This window comes from Pseudorca crassidens, chromosome 3, assembly GCF_039906515.1.
Source record: "Pseudorca crassidens isolate mPseCra1 chromosome 3, mPseCra1.hap1, whole genome shotgun sequence".
Taxonomy (NCBI): domain Eukaryota; kingdom Metazoa; phylum Chordata; class Mammalia; order Artiodactyla; family Delphinidae; genus Pseudorca; species Pseudorca crassidens.
Genome location: NC_090298.1, coordinates 166224206 through 166245497, shown reverse-complemented (window position 1 = coordinate 166245497; position 21292 = coordinate 166224206). Strand labels below are relative to the sequence as shown.

Here is a 21292-nt window from a genome sequence, read left to right as displayed (position 1 = left end):
TGCTTGGTGTATCCATTGTGTGACTGTGTGTAAGCTGGAAATTAGTCCTAATGGACTAAAGGTGGGTTGTTTTCAGGGATTCATTTGAGGTGACTTCCTTTTTTAAGGAATAAAGGATGAACGATGGTTTCCTATAGAAAAACTAAAACATGCTGACTTGCTGGTAGCTGTTGTGTGTTTATAGTTTTTTGTTTTTAATGTCTAAAACATGATGGTATTCTTGGAAAGGCCTAGGGTAATATTTTTTTCCACAGAGATGGAGCGTGGCATGGGTGGAGGATTTGAGAGAGACTTTGCCAGAAATGAAATGGGAATGTCTCGAAGCTTTGGAGAGCCCCTTGGCAGAGGAATGGGTAAGAAGGCCCCATGGGCCCCTATGTGGGCGGGGTCAACCCCCCGGGGGTGCAGGCTCACCCTGATGTCGGGAGGTTCTTAGGCAAAGTCAGCTATTTTTCCTTAGGCTTTAAAAAAATTGTATGTTTTCTAGGTCTAGATACGAACTTTTGGTCCTTGAATTTTTTTATTGGTATCAACAGCACCATTTGTCTTTAGTCTTTTCAGATGGCTGCTTTTTTCACATTGGTATAAGGTGTTTTCTTGCTGTGGAGTTAAAAACTGCTGTGTTTACATGACGTTGTGGCTGTGCAGTCACGGTAGAGATCTTCAAGGCCCTGCTCAGTGGGGGTGTGAGTCTCCTTAGTCCAGGGGCCTCTGGTGTTCCAGTTAACAAAGGATGACGGTGTGCTTGCTGATGCAATTGAAAGAGATCTTGGTGAACAGGGAAGTTTCCTAATGTTGGAAGGCCTGGAGTATTGGGTCTGTCTAAATGTAGTTTTGGTTAGTTTGCAAAGCAGTTTCTTCTTTACTTTTCCATGGATGTCTTCCCCTGTTTGGAGTTTTGACGTTTCTGAGAATCTGTCAGCCTGATTCTTAGTTAGTTTGGAATAAGGAGATTGTCTATTCCTGGGCTCTGAAGTTTGTTTCTCTCAAAGGAGATTTAGAGCATGGATAACTCTCTCCCCAACACCCCCTCCTCCATCTTCATCAGCTTCTCAGCCTGTGCAGATAGGCGGCTACTAGGTGATAACCTCAAAGAGTGTTCAGCCTGTCTTTATGGGACACCTTGGGCTAGCTGTGAGGATTTTAAGCTTTTTTATGTCTAGTTTGTATGAGCTGAGCTGTATTTATCTCCAGGAATCCTATCTTCTTTGTTTCCTTCATGGAAACCAGGAATTATTAGGAACTGTTTCTCTCAGAGTAGACTGTTGGCTTTTGTTTCATTTGTCCCCCTGACCATGGTTAGGATAATTAAGTGATTTTTCTTGCATCAAAACTAGCTTTGCTTTCTTCTTTAAAAAAAAAAAAAAGAAAAAGGAGGAAAAAAAAGAGGAAAAAAAGTAGCTGGTACTGAAGATTTACTTTTTCTGTACTTACTTGATATGACTGTAGCTTTATTCTAGATTGTTCCAGAGCTTTAGAATTTGGGGGTGAGTTCATAATCTGTATGTGACTAGGTCAGTTAAAAGTTTCTTGTTGCCATGACTGGCTTTGTTTTTTGTGTCTTGAAATGGTAGGGTATTAAAAAATTTTAATTTATTGTCATTTGGCTGCAAATACTAATTTGTGGATGGATACCTGTGGTGAGAAGAACAAAATGGCACGTGACTTTCCTCCCACAGGCACTTTGTGCTGCTCTTGAGCCTTCAGTCCTTTGCTGCTCTGGGTCCTCTCACCTCACCTCTGTGATGAGGCTTGTCAGCCTTGTCCCAGATCCTGTGGAGGCACAAGAGGTGGACTGGTGAGGTTATTTCACGTGGCATCAGGAAACACGTCCTGTCCTGACCTGAATATAGGAAGGTCATCTGCAGGCCTATCTCCTGCTACTTTGGCACCTTCTTTCTGATTGAGAAAAATGGTCTGTTTGTCCTGAGGCTTCCCAGAGTGACCATGGGCAAGAGCAAGGAGCTTTTGTTCTCCTGCTACTTATGATCAGACTCAAGTTAGTGAAATGGTCTTTGTACCAAGTAAAATCTTTAAGTCAGGTTTTCAGAGTAGTTGCCTGGATTGTTTTTTTTTTTCAGATTCAGTTCTTGATCTTTTTTTTCTGTATTATTTACTTGACAGTTGGATCATTTTGGTGTGCTACTTTTGTAGTGCTCTCCCTATTCAGTATCCCTTCTTTCCTATCAAGGCAGTAGTTCTTTGTGCAAACAACTGTACTTGGTACTCCAGGGCTATAGATAGATATGTGATCCTTAACTTTGAAGGATGTGGTGTAGCTGAGGAGACGGTGCTCAGAGCGGCTTGGGGCAGTACCAGAGATCAGCACGTAGAAGTGGCCTAGTTGAGGGAGCCAGTGGAGATGTTGATTCCCGGGCTCTCGGCAGCTATGTGAGCACCACACAAAGGCGATCATTTTCTGTGTTAAGATTTGAAAAGCACTGCTCTAGATGCTTGATAGAAGTGTTTTGCTCAGAGAACACAGGATCCAGGCAGGGGTGTAAGAAGACCATGCAGGAGATGCAGTTCACGCTGGAGGGGCTGGACTTCAGCATAGGTAGAAGTGGGGTACTGGCCCACAGAGAGGGCGGACAGCATCAGGTGCAGAGGCTTGGAGATGTCAGTCTATTTGGGGTGGGAAGAACAGAACAGATTATAAAGTTTTAGGTCAGAGCAGGGGGCCCTGTGAACACCCATGAAAATAATTTGGCCTTTCTCTTCAAATCGGTGGTCGGCTGATTGTGAAGTCTTTTGCCAGGGAATGGTTTGATCCAAGTGCTGTTTTAGGAGCTAGAACCTAGGCCTGGGCGTGCTGAGTAGGCTCCCAGGCATCATGGAAGAATAAGCCCCGGTCTTGCTTCCTGTCTGGAGGTCTGTTTTCTTGGTGTACTTTCCCATCCCCTTCCTTTAGCAGGTAGTTGTAATACTTGAAACAGCTGCAGGGCTAGGGTTTAATCTCTCACGGTCATGGTCAAAATAGGATATGTGCTCTGTGGCTGTTGTCCATGTTGCTCAGCACACTTCAGGACCAGAGAGGGGGTGGGTACAAGTTTCTTTTATATAGTGAAAGACCCAGAAGAAACTTAAAAGCTAACACTAATGATAGCATTAGACAAACTTAATAGAGGTTTGAATGAACTGCCAGCCAGCAAGCAGCAGTATTGCTGTTTTGGAAAGCTGAGTGTGTTGGGGTTTTGTTTACCTGAGGCTTTGTCTGTCACTTGGTTACCATCACATTTAGCTCCTTCCAGGCAGGGCTTGTAGGCTCAGTTTGCTGCAGTCTTCCCTTGCCTGGCTCGTTGATTAGGTCATATTTCCAGCACTGCATGCGGTTGCTACTGGTTTTCTGGGGTTGGGCTCTAAGTGTAGCTACAGCGGTAGTTTGTTGAAGGGTAACTGTGAGGTGCTGATTGGATCTGGGTGGGTGAGTGCACGCTTCAGTCTGTGAGTACTGAGTGTCTGGACCAGCTTTAGAAAACTGTGCTACTGGCCCCATTCTTGCTCTAACCTTCCAAGTTCAGCTCGTGGGTGCAGTACCAGAGGCCCTGCCAACTGGGCCTCAGACTCTGGAGCTACATGGAACTCTAGCATCATGACCCATCATCAAGGACCCTTACAGTTTTCCAGTAAAATGACCTTGTCTGTGTGTATATTTCTCAACCCCTTCCCCTTTCCTTTTTTATTTTTTAATTAGTAGTAGTCCTGCTCTGGAATCTGTAATAAATTTCTATTACCATAGAGGAATTTGGCTAATTTTTTTTTCTTCCTGATTTCCTTAGAAATCCTAAGTAATGCACTGAAGAGAGGAGAGATCATTGCAAAGCAGGGAGGAGGTAGGAAACGCTTAGTTTTGATGTTTTGATTTTTAGAATAGGCCTGTGTTACCGGGGATAGTAGTGTAGTGGTGAAAGCATGGGCTCTAAAATAGACTGCCTGGGGTGGGGAACCAGCTCTGGCTCCTCCTAGCTGTGTGACATTTGGCAAGTTACTGAACTTCTCTGTTTTTCGTACTGTAAAATGGGGATATAATGGTACCTACCTCATAGGGTTGTTCTGTAGAGTAAATGAGTTAATGCATAAAAGAGGACCTACGTATGTGCTGCGTACACGTTAGCCATTGTCAAAATGTCTGTGTAATCTGGGGGCTTTCTTGTTTCTAGTATTATAAAATTGTAAATTGCTAAAAGTAAATATTTCACCTGATTATAAAAGTGTACACCACCTAATCATAGCATATGTTTCCTATGTACACGTGTACTCACAAAAATTCAGAACATTATGAAGAAAGTAAATACCTGAAATCTCATTGCCCTGCGATGAATGCTGTAAATGTTTTGGAATATATTTTCCCATTAATACACTTTTTTTTAAGGGGTACCTAAAACTAAATGTACTTTAATTCAGTCTGATTTTTTTTTTTTTTCCCTCATGGCTCTGAGCATCTTGGCATTTCCTTGGTAACTCCACTTGCTGGATTTATTTCTGTGGTGGGCTGATTCTAGAACTCCATGTGGGTACCGTTTCTTCCTAGTTCTCTGCTGCTATTGGCATCTGGAGTGTCACCCTCATTTTTGGTACTTTTGGGGATGCTACCCACCCTCTCTAGGTCTCTTACATTTTTTATAGTTGCTGAGATATTTCTGCTGTGAAAGCTTAATATTCTTAAAATTGTGTTTATATTTTGCCACTTGGTGCACTGTTATTCAGCCAAGGAAACAGTCACCGAGAAGTGGCATGACTCGTGCGAGGTCACGGCTTTGGTCAGTTAGAGAATCAAAGAAACGGCTGAATTTCCTCTTTTGGAATTTGCATCTTGGCCTGGGCTGCTTGATTCAAGAATGGGCTGGCTGAGGGCCCAGCTGCCCATTTTTCAGAGGCAGGTGGTGGTGGTCGTGAAGCTTGAGTGAGGGGGACTCTCGGGCTCTGCATGTGGAAAAACTTGGTGGCCAGTGGCCTTGGTGGTGGAGCCAGACCCTCCTTCTCCAGAATTGTAAGCATCACAGGGTCGGCTGTGCACTGCTGACCTGCCAGCGTGTGTCCAGCTGAACCATGACAGTGAGGGACTGATCCCAGGCCTGTTACTAAATCTACTCTGCAGTGCCATCAGATTTTTTTCCTCCAAAGCTAGCAAAGTTATACACGGCAAAGTCGGTTGGCGGTTTCCGTGACAGAGTAAGGTTCCCTAGAAGTGGCTGGCTGTGTTCATTTGTACATGAGGATCTGTATTGGTGTTGGTGTTTGTTTTCTTCATCTCTGCCTGATTACATGGCTGTGTAATAACTTACTTATGCCGTGGAGGTGCTAAGGAAATGCAGCCAGACTGGTTACCAGCAGGGCATTGTAGAGGGACAAGTTGGGAGAGGATAGAGGTTGTGAGCAATTTTAATTGTCCCCATTATAATCCATGTAATCCATTATGTCGGGTGACCATCTGAGTGTGGGGTTTCTGTCCCTCGCGCTCCCCCCCCCGCCGCCCCCCAGAGCCTTTATCAATGTCTGGTGGTGGGGAAACTGCAGAGTTCTCAAGGAGTTGATGCCTGTTGCTCACAAAGCTTGTCACAAGTATTAGCACTTTCGAAGTAATGTGGAGAACATTGTTGATCAAAGTTCTCGGGGTGGGTTTTTTCCCTCTTTAAATTTTATTATGGAAATTAACTGTGGCACAGAAGTAGGAAGAATGATGTACTCACTACCCAGCTTTAACAGTTGTCAACATTTGCAGGATATCTAATGATAACTTATTGTGGGACTTAAAATTTCTGAACCGTGATTGAGCTTGTGAAGTGCCCAGGCCTCTGCACCCAGGGAACCCTCCTGGCATGGTGTGCACACAGATCCTCAAGTACCTGACATATGCCTGACACATTTCATGTCTCTGTTTTAGGTGGAGGTGGAGGCAGTGTCCCTGGAATTGAGAGGATGGGCCCCGGCATTGACCGCATTGGGGGTGCCGGCATGGAGCGCATGGGTGCAGGCCTGGGCCACGGCATGGATCGTGTGGGCTCTGAGATTGAGCGCATGGGCCTGGTCATGGACCGCATGGGCTCAGTCGAGCGCATGGGCTCCGGCATCGAGCGCATGGGCCCACTGGGCCTCGACCACATGGCCTCCAGCATCGAGCGCATGGGCCAGACCATGGAGCGCATCGGCTCTGGTGTGGAGCGCATGGGTGCCGGCATGGGCTTTGGCCTGGAGCGTATGGCCGCACCCATTGACCGTGTGGGCCAGACCATCGAGCGCATGGGCTCTGGCGTGGAGCGAATGGGCCCTGCCATCGAGCGCATGGGCCTGAGCATGGAGCGCATGGTGCCCGCAGGCATGGGGGCAGGCCTGGAGCGCATGGGCCCTGTGATGGATCGCATGGCCACCGGCCTGGAGCGCATGGGCGCCAACAACCTGGAGCGCATGGGCCTGGAGCGTATGGGCGCCAACAGTCTCGAGCGCATGGGCCTGGAGCGCATGGGCGCCAACAGCCTGGAGCGCATGGGTCCCGCCATGGGCCCGGCCCTGGGCGCTGGCATTGAGCGCATGGGCCTGGCCATGGGTGGTGGTGGCGGTGCCAGCTTTGACCGTGCCATCGAGATGGAGCGTGGCAACTTTGGAGGAAGCTTCGCAGGTTCCTTTGGTGGAGCCGGAGGCCATGCTCCTGGGGTGGCCAGGAAGGCCTGCCAGATATTTGTGAGAAATGTAAGTGGCTCCTCAGGAACTTCTCAGGGGTTGTATGCACAAGGGAGGAGGGGGCAGGAAGCCAGCAGGACCGAGTGGTAACAGGTCGAAGTCAGAGGGAGAGCTGAGTAGCGTGCAAGGGCCCTTTGCCACTTTCCCCGAAGTTTGGTGTTGGGAGAATGAGGAGGGAATGTGAGAGCTCGTGAATACTCGTGCAGCAGAAATAGTGGGTTTTGTGAAATCCTAAGCTTCTCTGACTACTGGATGGAAAAGCCAGTGATCTGAAGAATTTGAGTTTCTTGAACTGTCAGCTTGATGAGCTGCTAAATGACATGGCACGACAGTTCAGGGGTGGGGGGGAAAGGCTGTATCTGAATTATCTTTACCAGATTGACCACCTTTAGCTACTGTTCAGTGGTTCTGTGGGCTGCTCACCACAGGCAGCTGTGTGTTCTGCTCTGTGCATGGTGCTTCCACAGACAGATGCAGACAGGAGGGAATGAACTTGCTGTGCTAGTTTAGAACCTCACGCAGACAGACTCTTTGTTCTCTGCTGATCAATCTCAGTGTGAAGGTCAGCCAGTTTCTCTGTGTGATAAGTTTTAAAGGCACTCTGAGACAGTTGATGTTTGTGCATTAGGATTTGGTTGAATCACTCACCAGTCTCCTTTTTCTCCCTCAGCTCCCATTTGATTTTACATGGAAGATGCTAAAAGACAAGTTCAACGAATGTGGTAAGTATTTGAGAGGCTTTCTAGGTGCTTCCTTGTGTTGTGGCTTGTTGGTGCTGCATTGGAGTCATGCAGTGAGGCTTCCATCCTAGTCTTCACAGACACCTTCCGTGACTCTGGAGGATGGATGGGACTTGCCATTTTTCTGCCTGTGCAAATATTCAAGCAGGTTGTTGAGTTTCCTTTTATGTGTCAGATACTTTTTCACCTGTGTTCTCATTTCATCTTTGTTTTTCTCTTTTTTTCCCCCTTCCGGTTTTTGAAAGGAGGTAGTGTTGACCCCATTTTACAGTCAGGCCAAATCATGTTCCCAAGGTCACATGGCTTCTAAGTGACAAAGCTAAATAAAATAAATACATCTGAGACAAGGTTGTTTTCCACAATAGCACTATTGGTTTGCGCCTCAGAGAGCACTCGCCCAGCAGGTCCCTTGGGTGAGGTTTCACAGGCTCTGGGCACACAGTAGCTTGTGTGCGATGAAGCTAAGGGTCTCTGATAGAGGTTTCCTGGCACACCAGGCAGCCATTCTGGAAGGGTCACTTTGTGGCCAAAAAGAAGTTGTCTCCGGTTGAGGCCCTGCCCCTCACGCCTACCACCTCTTTTCTTTTAACCGTGTCAAGTTAGGAGCCCCAGCCCTAAGCCAGAGGTCTGGGTAGCTCCCTGGATCAAGGCTTCCTCAGTGTTTTCTCATTTCCTTTTGCTGCAGTGACTCAGATTTCACCACAATTGCTGCTTCTCCTGGTTCTTCTCTCGGGTCAACTGTTGAGCCATAGCCCTGCCTTCTTGCCCTGTTCTTGTCCTCTTTCCACTCCTTAGTTCCCAAGTTGTAGTGGATATTCTGAAAAGTCAAATTGGATCACTTCCCCCTGCCACAGATGCCCGGAGGTGTCCCTCTGCTGTCAAGAGAAAGCCCAAACTACGATCCCTTGTACGACTTAATGTCACCCTAAGCTGTTTTAGACCCTTCCCGTGAGAAGCCCTCCAGGATGTTGACCTCTTAAGCAGAGTTGATGGCCCTAGAATTGTGAGTGCCAGCACCAGTTACACTGTGTGTTCTTGGCCCTGTGTTTCTGTGGCTCTTCCCTTGTAGATTGTTTCCATGGTGCTTGACACATACCTGGATGCTTAACCGGAGCTTGAATGAATATTTGTAACCTGTTTGCCAATTACAAAGCTTGTATTTGGACAGTACAGAAGTGTCCATGGTATTGGCATTGGCCTTGTAAATGCGGTGGAGCAGTGTATTAAATAAGTGAAGCCTCTGTGAAATTTGCCTGTAAAGCTGGCTTCACACAGCGTCTTTTTATAACTCTTGAGAGTAAAAGTGTGCATTTGAAGCCGCCAGGAATGCTCATGGTGGGTCAGATTGTTGTCCTGTGGCAGAAGAATGGCAATGTGGCTGAGGGCCATAGTAGCTGGGTTCCAGCCGCTGTGTTCTGAGCATTCATGCGCCAGGCGCGAGGGCCACCCTCCCTTTTGACTCTGTCAACCGAAATCCAACAGGTGATCTGGACTGAGTGGAGCCCAGACTGAGGCTGAGCTCTGGGTTTGCCTGATGAGTTGTGGTCTCTTCTTCCCTCCCTGTGCCCAGGCCACGTGCTGTATGCCGACATCAAGATGGAGAATGGGAAGTCCAAGGGGTGCGGTGTGGTTAAGTTTGAGTCGCCAGAGGTGGCTGAGAGAGCCTGCCGGATGATGAATGGGATGAAGCTGAGTGGCCGAGAGATTGATGTTCGAATCGATAGAAATGCTTAAGCAGTTGCCTTTTTTAAACATCGATACCAGACCTCTGAATTTGTATTTTTTCTTGTTAACCATTTTAATTTGTTGGCTGGATGTATAAAGATGTTTAAAAAATTCAGTTGCTTTTTGGGGTAATTTGAATTACTTTTTTAATGACTGGGATTCCATTTGACTGTTTGCATTGAGATTGCAATGTGCGCAATTTTTTTTGTAGTTGTGGCATCTTGTTGACATCGAATATGACTTTGATAATAAATACCAGTTCCTGAAAGCTGCTTGCTTTTGTGTGTGTGTTGTGGGGTAACCGCCCGAGTTTGGGGGAGCTAGAGCTGCTCAGTCTCCTTTCTACCCTTGGAGCTGTGGACCCTTGGGCTGGGAGGCCACTGGCCCCAGCCACTTCAGAAAAATTTCGTGGAAACGGAATCCTGAGTGGACCTCAATCCCCTAGGGCTCGTTAATGGTGCACTTGGCTGTCGGAGCCATCCTGTCTCCCCTGGTGCAGTTCTGTAGGGCACAGATGCTGCATCAGGCTCGTTTCCAGTTAGACTTTTGTCTCAGTCTGCTCTGGCTGCTGTAACAAACATTTGTTTCTCACAGTTCTGGAGGCTGGGAAGTCCAAGATCAAAGCGCTGGGAGATTCAGTGCCTGGTGAGGGCCCGGTCCTAGTTCGTGGATGACACCTTCTAGCTGTAACCTCACATGGCAGAAGGGGCCGGGGAACTTTCTCAGACCTCTTTTATTTATTTTTTAAAAAAATAATTTTTTAGCTTTATTTGTTTGGCTGCGCCACACAGCTTGTGGGACCTTAGTTCCCCCACCAGGGATTGAACCTGGGCCCTCAGCAGTGAAAGTGCGTGCAGAGTCCTAACCACTGGCCTGCCAGGGAACTCTCAGACCTCTTTTGTAGGGGCACGAATCCCATTCATGAGGGCTCTGCTGCCACGACCTAATCCCCTCCCCAAAGGCCCCACCTCCTAGTACCATCATGTTGAGGGTTAGGTTTTCAACGCAGGAATTGTTTTTGGCAGCAAGGACACAAATGTTCAGTCCATAGCAGCTTTTCTTTGCTAAAACAGACCAAGTAGGGTGAGAGTTTCTGAGCATATTTTGTCCTGTCAGAGGTTTAGGCTGAACTTGATACCTGGACTCTTATCAGAACTGGGTCACATTCTCCCCAAGATGTGATCTCATACGTAAGTCCACTTGGGCTGTGTAGCCTGTGAGAAGCTGCAGCTGCTGCTTGTCACGTTGGATGTGGAGGGTCTTCACTCTGGCTGGCGGCTGACACGGGGTACCATCACGGGGACTCCCACCTCTAAGTCTAGCAAGGTGCCAGCTCCCTTGCTACCTTCTCCTGCCCTACTTTTCTCCTTTCTGGCCTATATCCTTGAGGGGTGTGAACTTGGAGAAGGGGGGTGACCCCACAGATTCCCCCAGGTGTCTGATCATGGCTCCACTGTGTGGTGCCCATCAGGAGGGAGAGACAAGACAAGAAGCAGGAATTGCTTTAAAAGAGGGGCTTTATGTGGTCTGTGTCCGTGGTCAGACAGGAGCCTGGGCAGTTCTGTGACGGCCAAACTGGGATCCAGGGCTCCTTCGGTTAAGAGGTGGCTGGATTGGTGGGTTGTCCTGGGTCCCCACCCCTGTAGGCCTTATCGTCCCCCGGGGAATGGTTGGTTATCCAGAGGATCTGCCGAGGAGGGGTGACTTCCAGTGACCCTTGCCCCATAAGCAGGTAGCCAGCAGCCCCTGGTGGAGTGGGATGGGACCTTACCCCCTCCCAAGACACTGTAGTCCCTTCCAGTCCACCCGGAGCATCCCCATACATACCCCAGGAACCGACGTCGTCATACACCTCTGTTTCCCTGGTTGAGAGCGCAGTTAAGGTCAGTAGGGGTCACCCCACCCCTCCCCCCTAAATCCCCCACCCCATCAGGGCCAGCACTCACAGGGGCAGTAGAGCTGTTCTGGGTACATAGCCATCTGCAAGGAGAGAGCGGGGGTGGGTGAGTTCTCCACCCTCCCTGGTGTTTGGCGTCTTCCCAGGGCTGCCCCTGCTGGGCTCACTCACACTTGCCCTTGGTGTCCCGGCACAGCATCTCCTCCTTGCTGGTGAACTCTATCACCTCCAGGATCTCCCCACGCCGAAGCGCCAGGTGCTTGCCACCCCCGCGACGGGTCTTGGCGTTGGGGTCAATCATCATCCTTGTCTGAATCACAATCTCCCCCTCAAACTGGGGAGGAAGACATCAGAGCTTTTGGTCATGCTGCCACCCCGAGGACCCCTGCCTGGCTTCTTTCTGAGGATGGAATTTGTGGGGCTTTGGTCAACTGGGGCTGAGCACAGCCCTCCCAGGACTCTTGCTTTGCTTGGGGTTCACACCTTGAACTTCTTCCGGAACTCCCGCTCAGCTTTCTCTGCCTTCCGGATCTGCTTCAGAGACTTCAGGTCCGTGGGCAGCAACTGCTGTGGCTGGGGGCCCTTCTCCTTCCTGAGCCCCCGGGGAGTTGGGTGCTCGTGAGCAAGACGTGCTTCTCAGGGACCCCCTTTTACCGTCCTCCCAGAGCTCAGCCCCACCCTGTCCCACTCCCTTTGCCCTCTGGTACCTGGGCTCTTGGTCTTGTGGTGGCCTCCTGGGGGGTTGCTGGGTAGACAGCACTTCATCTGGGACAGTCAGAATGCTGAGTTAGGGCAGGGACCATTGGTTCGGCCTCTGAATCTGGCGGCCTGCTCTTTCCCTTGTCAGTTCTCAGGACCTTGGTCCCCTCCCCACCCCGCTGCCCAGGCCTTTCTCATGAGTTGTGAGTTCTAGTGGATTGCCTTTCATTTTCTTAACTCCTGTCGCAGGACAGGCGTGGCAGAAACGTTACCACTCATTTCAGCTGTCTTGACTGTCATCCCAAGTTGCTTGCCGAGGAGGACCTAAGGGTTCAGAGAGGTAACACAGCCTGCCCCAGGTCACCCAGCTGTTAAATGGTAGAGGCAGGATTTCTCTGTAGGCTTTTGAGGCCATTTCACGCCTGCCTTGTAGAGCAGGTGGGGTTCTGGGAATTGTGATGAGATTTGGGTCAAAAAGTAAGGCGAAGAAAAGTATTTCCTGGAAGCAAAGAAGTCTCCCTCTAAGAAGGGGCTGTTGGGCTGGGACTCTTGCCTGGCCTGGCTCATGATGAGACTGGACTGTGAGGGGTCTCCCAGGTGAGGACTGACTACCCCGCAAATGACCAGCTTTCCAGGTATGAGCCCTGTTGGCCAAGGGTGTGGCTTACAGTGAGAGCCTTGTGAACACAAGGGGAGTGAAGGATCCAGAACCTGAAGCCCCTAGCTTTTTGCAGTCCTCTCTGAATGACTTGAAGTGCTGCTCTGGACATTTCTAGGCCAGCAGACCCTTCCATCAAGCTGCCCGAGGGGCATCTGCATGGGGCCCTTCCACCCCTTCAGACACTGAGTTTGCCTCCAGCCTCAGCTGGGTGGTGCTCGGGTAACGGTGCCGCCCAGAGGCTGCCCAGGCCGGAGATGGTCACCCGGCTGGGAGCAGCCTTGACTTCACCCCAGGGCCCCTACAGACCTGCCGCAGCCAGAGAGTGCAGCCCTGGGCACGGCAGTGCGGGGCAGACCCGGGTGCCCTGTGTCCCCAGCTTTCTGGCAGTGTGATCCTGAGCACGCTACCCTCAGCTCCTGAGAAAGAGCTGGGTCCGGCCCCTCCAGAGGAGCCCCCAGCTGTGCAGGGAGCCTCTAGTGGAGCCGCCACTGCTCTGAGTGAGGCAGAGAGTGGGAGGGGGGAGCCCAGAGTCCTTCCAACTGGGGACAGACTTGAGAAGGGCAGAGCTGCCTTTGGGACAATCACTGAGCCCCACTCGAGAAGCGGGGAGATCTGGGGAAGCATGTGGTATCGGCTCAGAACCTTGAAGAATGACTGGCGGTTGTCCAGTGGCTGGGACGGTGAGCAGAGGGAAGAAAGTGCCTCGTCTACTTGGGGTTGGGGAAGGGGAAGCGGTGGGCCATGCCTGCGGAGCTGCTGGAAGTGGATGGCCAGAGGTGCTCCCTCCCCACGTCCACATCCCCAAGAGAGGCCCCCCAGACCCAAGCCACAGAGCTTAACTGGAGCGGAAGCAGGAGGGGCCCTGTCAGGAAGCTCTGTGCTAACAGGGGTGTTGCAAGCAGCACCTGGGGAAAGCCCAGGAGAAGCAGAAGGGGCTGGGGAAGGAGTAACAGCTGTATAGGCAGCAGACTTTGGAGGGTGGGCTGGTGAGGTGGGAGCGGTAGCTGGGGATCCCAAAGGCACCTCTGATGAAACGTTCCCCTGCAGGAGACCCTTCCAAAGACAGGGCAGGGAAGCAGCCCGGGAGCCTAGGGTCTGGGCTCCTGTGTATCGGCTGTGCGACCTGGGGCAAGTCACTTCTTGCCTCAAGCTTGTCCTCAAGCTTCCACTCCTGTAAAATGGGCAGGACACTGCCTCGGGGGTGGTGGGCTGTGCACATTCGGTGAAGTGCTGGCATGGGAGCCTTGGTGTTTTCACATGGGGTTGGTGAATGCATCATCCGCGAGCTGGGCCTGCTTGGCCTTCATCCTGCTCTCCAGGAGCAGAGGTGTGGAAGGGAGAGAAGAAGCATCCTTGGAAACCCAGAGCACAGAGAGAGAGTTGCCTGGGACTGCAGACCTGGAGGGTCGGCCACACCCTGTCTCCAGCCCCTGCCTCTGAGTTCAGGCCCAAGTCCTGCCTGGATATCCCTCAGGCACCTCCAACACCACGGGTCCCTTACTCAGGTGCAGGCTCAACATTTGGGCCTCAACCCTGTCATGAGCTCGCTCTCGTCCCTGGTGATGCACCACCAAGTCCTCTTGCTGCTTTGTACCTGATCCTTCCACTGCTCTCCATGTCTTCTGCCACCACCCTGGCCCACACCCCTGCCCTGGCCACACCCTGGTCAGGCTGCTGGCCTCTGGGCTGCCCTTACTCACATTGTTCCACCCACCAGGAGCTGGTGTGACCTTTCTGAAAGGCCCCTCCTTCTCTCTGCTTCCTCCCCTGGCGCTGCTTTCAATCCATCAGGGATATGGATTGCCACTTGGCGTCACGCTAGCAACATGGCAGAACACACCCTTGTGACAAATGTTCCCCAGGTGCCTTGGCAGACTGGTCTGGCTGAGGGCCTGGCCCTGTCACTAACAAACCTCTGCCCTTGGGGCTGGGTCTGGAGTCGTCTGTGGGCTCCACGTCCTCGTACAGCTTGTAGGCCTCATCTGGGTCCCTGCGGGGATACCTGAGATGAGGGCCTCTTTCGGTCCCGTGACCCACGCCTGTACCCCCTGACTCCTACTCACTGTGGGGTGTCTTCAGGCTGTCGAGCCAGGAAGCCGGCAGAAAAGCTCCTCGGCAGAGCTGTGGGGAGATGAGAACAGGAGGGAGGGAGGCGGGCACTGCCAGGGAGCCTCCACACCCTCCTTTCTGCCTGGGCTGCCCTCACCCACCTGTGCCTGCTGCCAAGGTCCTTCGAAATCTCTGGACGTCCCTGGGGCCTGGGGGCAGTGGGGGCTTGGCTGGAGGGGCGCCCAGGCTGCTGACTGGGGGGAGAGGCCTCCGCCGGGGTGGGTGGCCAGGTTTGAGGCCCAGCCTCGAGCCTCCACCGCAAGTGAGGGCTCCAGATCTCTGCTGCCTGGCTCCAAACCCTGGGCTGAGTGGGAACCTAGGGCTGGAGCCTGCAACGGCAGTGGGCAGTGAGCTCTCTGAACGGGAGCCAGGGAGTGGAGGCTTTCTAGGGAGGTCACCGAAGAACTCTGCATGCTTCCTGGGCAGAGATCTGGGCTTGGGCTGGGAGGACTTGCAGGGCGGCCCCCGCCACTCAGGCTGCAGAAACTCCTTGGGGAGCAGGCTGCACTCGGGCCCCGAGGACGTCCTGGGGAGGTCACCACACTCGGGCCGCGGGGGCTTCTCGGGGAGGTCACTCAGCGGAGGCTGTGGCATCTTTCCGGGGACTGTACTGAAGTTGGGCTGTGAGGAGTGAGGCTGGGGCTCACTGGACTCGGGCTTTGAAGGGGGCATTGGGGGGACCTCAGTGGACTCAGGCTGCGGCAGGGACTTCTCAGGGAGACCACTGACCCCAAGCTGCGGGGGCTTCTCGGGAACGGTACTGAACTTGGGCTGGGGGGGCTTCAGGGTGGCCTCATTGGACTCAGGCTGCTGGGACTTCTCGGGAACGGTACTGAACTTGGGCTGGGGGGGCTTCAGGGTGGCCTCATTGGACTCAGGCTGCTGGGACTTCCTGGGGAATGCACCGAACTTGGGCCCTGTGGGGGGCCTTGGGGCGTGGCTGAGCTCAGGCTGCAGGGGCTTCCTGGGGAATGGAGTGGCCTTGAGCTGTGGGACCTTCTTGGAGAGTTCACTGAACTCAAGTTTGCAGGGCTTCTTGGGCAGATCAGTGAACTCGGGCTGGGGGTGCTTCTTGGGATGCTCGCCTAGCTCAGGCTGTGGAAACTTTTTGAGGAGTTTGTTGAACTCGGGCTTTGGAGATACTTGAGGGAGTTTGCCGGTCTCGGGCTGAGAGGCCTGGAACTTTGCTTGAAGGCTCCGAAAGTCCTGATGACTCCCCTAGGGGACACGGAGTCAGGCAGGGACTCAGACACATGCGGGTGGTGGAGAGACGGACGTGGGACAAGCGGACATGGTCACGGACACGTGACCATGTCCGCTGGCTCCTGTTCAGTTAGCTCCTCTCCCCCACCTTCTGCCCTTGGCCGCCATCTCTGTTGGCCATAGACTCCCACGTTTTTGTGTCTCTAGCCTCCCGGTGGGTCGCAGGCCCTCCTAAACTACCACACCCTCTGACCTCGCCACTCAGGACCAGGATGCGCACCCAGCCTCATCCCACTCTGGACCCGAGCTCCTGGGGCCCCTGGGGCCTGCTGCTCTCATAGCCCGCCCCGCCCCCTCAGTCAGGGGAGCATCCTCGAGCTCCCCGCCCCCCCCCCCCCCGCCATGCCCCCAGGCCCTTCTTTTCTCATTTCAAAATACATCCGGAATCCAGCCACTTCTCACCGCCTGCACCACTGTCCTGGCCCAGAGGAGCCCAACCGGGTAAGGCAGTATCCCCTGTTGCCTGGATCATTTAATAGGCTCCTCCTTGGTCTCCTGCCCGCCCCCGCCCCCCGCCCCCGCGTCCCCATCCCTGGTCAGGCCCCTCACAACAGCCGGAGGAGGCCAGTTAACCCAGAGTCAGTTTGTGCACCTCTGCTCAAAATCTGGCCGTGTTCCTTCATTTCCCCACAGTAGAAGCTAAAGATCTCACGAGGAACTTCCCTGGCGGTCCAGCGGCCAAGACTCCGCACTCCCAACGCAGGGGACCCGGGTTCGATCCCTGGTCAGGGAACTAGATCCCGCGTGCCACAACTAACGATCCCACGTGCTGCAACCAAGACCCAGTGCAGCCAAATAAATTAAAAAAAAAAAAAAAAAATCTCACAAAGGCCCTGAACGATAGATTTGACCTCTCCTACCCAGTCACCTCCTTGGCCTCCCCTTCTCCCATCTCCTGCCCTCTGCCTGGGACACTCTCCCCACTGCATGGCTCTCCTCCTCTTCCAGGTCTCTGCTCCCATATTCCTTATTAGAGAGGACTTCCTCCCAGACCACCCTAATTAAAAAGAGAAGATTGGATTCCCCCTTCCCAGGATTCTCTATCCTCCCCAACCTGCCTGATGTTTCTCTTAGTTAGTACCTGACACCTTGTATCATTCTATTTATTTTACTTAATACTTTTTTTTTTTTGGGCAGGGGGCGGGCGGCGGTGGCCATGCCTCACGGCATGTGGGATATTAGTTCTCCGACCAGGGATTGAACCCACGCCCCCTGCATTGGAAGTGCAGAGTCTTAACCACTGGACCGCCGGGGAGGTTCCAATACTTGTTTTTTAAATGTGTTTTGACTATTTGTGGGATTTTTTTGTTTTGTTTTGGTCTCTCTCCTCCTCCTTTCCCCAGCCCCTGTGGACTGTCAGCGCCCCAAGGGCAGTAGCTTGTCTTGTGCATTGCTGTCCTCCTAGTGCCTGGCCTGTGCTAAGATGCTCAGTAATTCTTTGTTGAAATAAAGAACGTACAGGACACAGAGACAGGCATATGGGCGGCCTGACCATCACGTTCTCACACAGACTCACGTGGAGAGACACTAAGAGACCTAGAGGCAAACCTGAGGGCAGGGCCCCACAGTCCCAGACACCCCGACTGATGGTCAGGGATGCCCACCAGGCCCGGCAGGCAGGCTCCCGAGCGTGGGCACGCGCACCACCCCTGGCACAGGAAGTCCGTCCCAGGTATGGTCTTGACCAGCCCCACATCCTTGGTCACGGACACAGGAGATGCACAAGTAGGCCAGGGCTGCTCTGACCGACAGGTCACCCCAGAGGTGGCCCTGCCACAGCTCCCAGGCCTGGCTTTACCTGGGGTCGAGGAGACCGGGGAGGGGAAGGGTACGACCTCGGGAACTTTGCCCCCGCCTGTGCCTCACTCTGCCCTGATCCAGAGAACAAGGAAAGGTGCCGGGGCCTGAGACGCCTCTGTGGAAGCCCCCCTAACTGGTGGGTTGTGGCAAGGCTCCCAGGTGACCCAGGGGGCCAGAGAAGCCGGGGTCAGCAGGTCAGGCCTTGGGGCGCTGCTGGGGTGGGGGGTTGGCAGCGTGTGCATGACCCGCTTTGTCGCCCCCAGGAAGGCCCTGCCCCTCACCCTGGCTGCCTGTTACCGGGTTGCTATTCATGGCGGGGGGGGGGGGTCGTCTGGGCAGTGCCACCCATCTCCCTTCTAGTCGCAGCCTCAGCCTCTGCTACAGGCCCCTCGGGAGCCTGAGCTGTCCCAGAGGTGGGTCTTGGCTGCCTCCTACCTCTGGGCGTTTGTGTCGGTCACAACCCTGAAAACCTGCTTGCCCCTCTGCCGGCCCGCTCTTGGAATGTGCCTTCCAGTTTCCACCTGTGGCATCCCTTGCCTCCGGCCAGTGGGGGGCTCTCCAAGGGCTTGGGGGCTCACTCACCATGGCTGCAGGCGGGTGACGGGCCACAGGGCGAGTGGGACCTGAGCCAGGGCTGCTGCCTTCAGGAAGTGACTGTAGCTTCTGCTCCACGGGCCCCACGGGGTGGGGTCTACTGGCCAGGCGGGAGGGCAGAGGAGGAAGGGGAGGAGGGGGGAGAGCCCCAGCCTGTCTTCAGGTCCTGCTGGGAGCTTCTTGAATTCCTGTCCTGCGCTGCGCTTTGTGCATTTCTCAGCAGACACCCAACAGTCACTCGTTTCTCGACTCTGCTGGCCCCCCCTCTCCCACCCCATGCCCTGCTGTGTGCTGACCTCCGGACTCCAGGAAGGACTCACGCCAGGCCCTGAGGACCTCCTGCCGACAGAGGCAGGCCAAGGCCAACTCCTCCCAGGGCCTCTGCGGGAGGCGAGTGGTAGTTCTCAGCGGGAAAGGGGCACGGCCAGTTCCGGGCCGTGAGACCCCAGGAGTAGAGCGAGCCTGACGGGTGAGGCCCTCCTGCTGGCTCTTGTTGCCTCAGTCCGCCTTCCTCATTTCAACACTTCCCTGTAGCCTGATTTCCAGCTCTGAGCAGGACTTAGGACTTCCCTGTTACAGGGGCAACTGTAACAAGGGCCGAGGGCCCAGGTGGGATGGCACGTTTGGTGGTGGGTGGGTGGGGAATGTCCAAGGCTCCCAGAGGACAAGAGGAGGAAAATGGGGACAGCTGGGAGGCCAGCAGAGAGGGGGTGAAGGTGGTAGGCAAGATTAGAGCTGTGAGGGTGCAGGGTGCGAGGCCAGACAAGGGAGACCCTGATGGCAGGGCTCGGTCCCCAGGAAGTCAGTGACCTCGGGCTCATAGAGAAAGGGAGAAAACACCCAGTGGGAGAGTGCAGAGCCCCGATTCTCAGTTCAGCTATGCCACCGGGATCTTTGAGATCACAGAAAGACAGAAGCTCCTGGAGATTTTGACTTAATTGGTCTGGGGTGTGGCCTGAGCCTGGGGATTTCTTACACACCCTCAGGGGGATTCTAGTGTGCCGCTGAGGAGCACTGGTGCCCACAAGTCACCCTGAGACCCCGAGAAAGTGTGGGTTGTGTCTCGGGTCTGAGGTGGGGCCTCAGATTCTGAAACATCCCAGGTGAGGCCCATACTGCTGGTCCAAGGATCACAGCGAGAGTAACAGAGATGTACTGAAGTCTCCAGAAAGATCCACAGGAGACAGGGACGGAGGCTGGGCATTGCATCCCAGCAGGAGCCCTTCACTCGCCGCTGCCATGAAGGCCACAGACAGCAGTCGGCAGTGACTCTGCCTGTGTCTGCTCTTAAGAGCACAGCTTGGGGATTCTGGAGCCTCTGTGCCCGTGCATCCCTGTCCTTGAACGGACAGACATGCGCGCTGGGTCACATTTCCGGATGTTGGTCCGCCTCCGAGTAGGAGGCTGGGGATGATGAAGAGGTCTGGGTCCTGGAGTGGCTCAGCCTGTTCAACGTGAGCCTGCAGTCTCAGGCCAACCTGCCCACTCTGGGGCGGCTGTGTAAGGTGGGTGCCTGCTTGGACGCGCCGGCCCCTCATTCATTCTCCCTTCAGACCGACACTCTTGGGCGCCCTCTGCCGGGCGGATCCGGGGCCCTAAGAGGACTCAGCTTTCAGGCATCCTGGAGTTGGGGTGCGGTGGAGGGACCCTCTGTGGGGCTCCCAGCTTGGTTGGCCAGAGGGAGGTCAGGGGCTGCAGGAGCCCAGAGGGGACAGTGGGAACAGTAAGACTTCCCAGGCGAGCAGACAAAGGTTGGATGGGAGTTGGGAGGGGCTGAAGGTAGGGGTCAGTTTTCAGAGTGAGCCAACTCCCTAGGCCTCAGGGCAATTTCAGCTTGCTCCAGAGGGCAGCGAGGGGCCCAGGGGGGACTGTGGACCCACTGTACCCATGGGAGGGGCTGTTGCATCTTTGTGGGTGACGCGGTTGGGGGGGGCGGCACCTACCTGGACCAAGATACCTGGGTCTCTCTGGGAAGGTCCTGACAGACTGCGAAGTGGCACTGCCTAGATTCGGGGGTGCCTGAATGAGGGGCTTGATGGGGGAAACTCCAGGGGCTGGGGGACCCTGGTACGCTGGAGATGGGACACCAAGCCCTGAAGATGCAGGAAGGGATGGGCCTAGAGCCATATTCCCAAGGGTGTCTAGGGGCCTTGTGAGTGCAGGAAAAGGAGAGAGTGCCCTTTGGGCCTTGCTGCCTGGGTTTTCTCATCAGTGGTAACTGCCCCGCTTCTGGGGTGGTGCAGAATCGGTGACTTGGAACCGGGCCCGGCTAGAGTCAGGGCTCAGTCAGCTTACCCTCTTAGCCTCACCTCTATCTGTAAAGTGGGCCCCGGGACCCACCTCCTCCCCAGGTTCCTGAGAGGGTCCCAGGCAGCCGGCCACAGGCTTGGTGGTTGGAGTGATGTCAACCACCTGCGAACATTTCCCAAGCCCCCTCCCTCGCTCCCCATCCCTCTTTTGAATCCTCACAAGAACTCCAAAGGATGAGCATTCATGACACTCATTTTAAGGAGTAAGGAACTGAGACGCAGAGAGATTGTCTTTCCCAGGATCACCCAGCTGTGGTTCCAAGGCTTCTGGCTGAGAAGGGGGAGGGGAGCTCACAGGGGGCCTGAGCCCCAGGGTTCCCTGACGGCCCATCTGGCCCTACCGCAGGTGCTCAGTGACAGCCGCTTCTGTGGGGGCCTGGAGGTGCTAGCAGAGTGGGCGCCTGGCCTGAGCCACCTGCGACTCAGCTGCAACCCCATCAAGGACACTGGAGCCCTAAAGCCCCTTGTGAGGCTGAGGGCAGTGGGGCAGGCAGGCGGGCAGGCCGGCTCCTGGGTCCAGGTGGGACAGGTCCAAAGGGTGCCCAGATCTCCCTGTTGCCCCTCCCAGGAGAAGCTGAAGGGCCTTCAGAACTTGGAGCTGTTCAGCTTCGAGGAGTCACAGCAGCTGCGCTAACGGAGCAGGATTTTGAGTCATTACCCGAGCTTGGCTACCTGGATGGCTTCGATGCTGGGGACCCTGCTCAACTCTGAGGCTGAGGCCAACATGCTGGGGAACGAAGATTCTGAGGAGGACTAGGGGGAGGATGGTAAGGGGGGCGAGGGGAAGATGGGAGGCTGGTGAGGGGTGTGAGGCCTG

The 21292-nt window shown here is 54.0% G+C and overlaps 2 protein-coding genes across 16 annotated transcripts in view; one reads left to right on the top strand and one right to left on the bottom strand.

The window, feature by feature from the left end:
• HNRNPM (heterogeneous nuclear ribonucleoprotein M) overlaps nucleotides 1-21292 on the top strand; it is a 186808-nt gene that overhangs the window by 165209 nt on the left and 307 nt on the right. For 6 of the 14 annotated variants that reach the window (XM_067733905.1, XM_067733904.1, XM_067733901.1 and 3 more), the window contains 4 exons: nucleotides 3780-3833; nucleotides 5885-6687; nucleotides 7349-7400; nucleotides 8989-9411. In XM_067733905.1, coding sequence (XP_067590006.1) covers nucleotides 3780-3833; nucleotides 5885-6687; nucleotides 7349-7400; nucleotides 8989-9152 — 1073 coding nt within the window. In that variant the 3' untranslated portion in view covers nucleotides 9153-9411. Of the gene's footprint in view, nucleotides 1-254; nucleotides 354-3779; nucleotides 3834-5884; nucleotides 6688-7348; nucleotides 7401-8988; nucleotides 9412-21043; nucleotides 21243-21292 lie in introns of those variants that run through there. The other 8 variants (XM_067733900.1, XM_067733896.1, XM_067733895.1 and 5 more) reach the window with 4 other exon arrangements.
• On the bottom strand, nucleotides 10643-19945 carry PRAM1 (PML-RARA regulated adaptor molecule 1). Of its 2 annotated transcripts, XM_067733910.1 has the most exons (10): nucleotides 18155-19945; nucleotides 14611-15727; nucleotides 14464-14521; nucleotides 14314-14390; nucleotides 11748-11805; nucleotides 11524-11632; nucleotides 11212-11374; nucleotides 11090-11123; nucleotides 10971-11005; nucleotides 10643-10830 (listed from the first exon to the last, which is right to left on the bottom strand). In XM_067733910.1, exons 1-10 carry the CDS (start codon nucleotides 18155-18157, stop codon nucleotides 10793-10795), a joined length of 1692 nt encoding a protein of 563 aa, XP_067590011.1. In that variant the 5' UTR covers nucleotides 18158-19945; the 3' UTR covers nucleotides 10643-10792. The 2 variants fall into 2 exon arrangements, with proteins under 2 accessions (XP_067590011.1, XP_067590010.1); XM_067733909.1 differs by having other exon boundaries at nucleotides 10643-11005.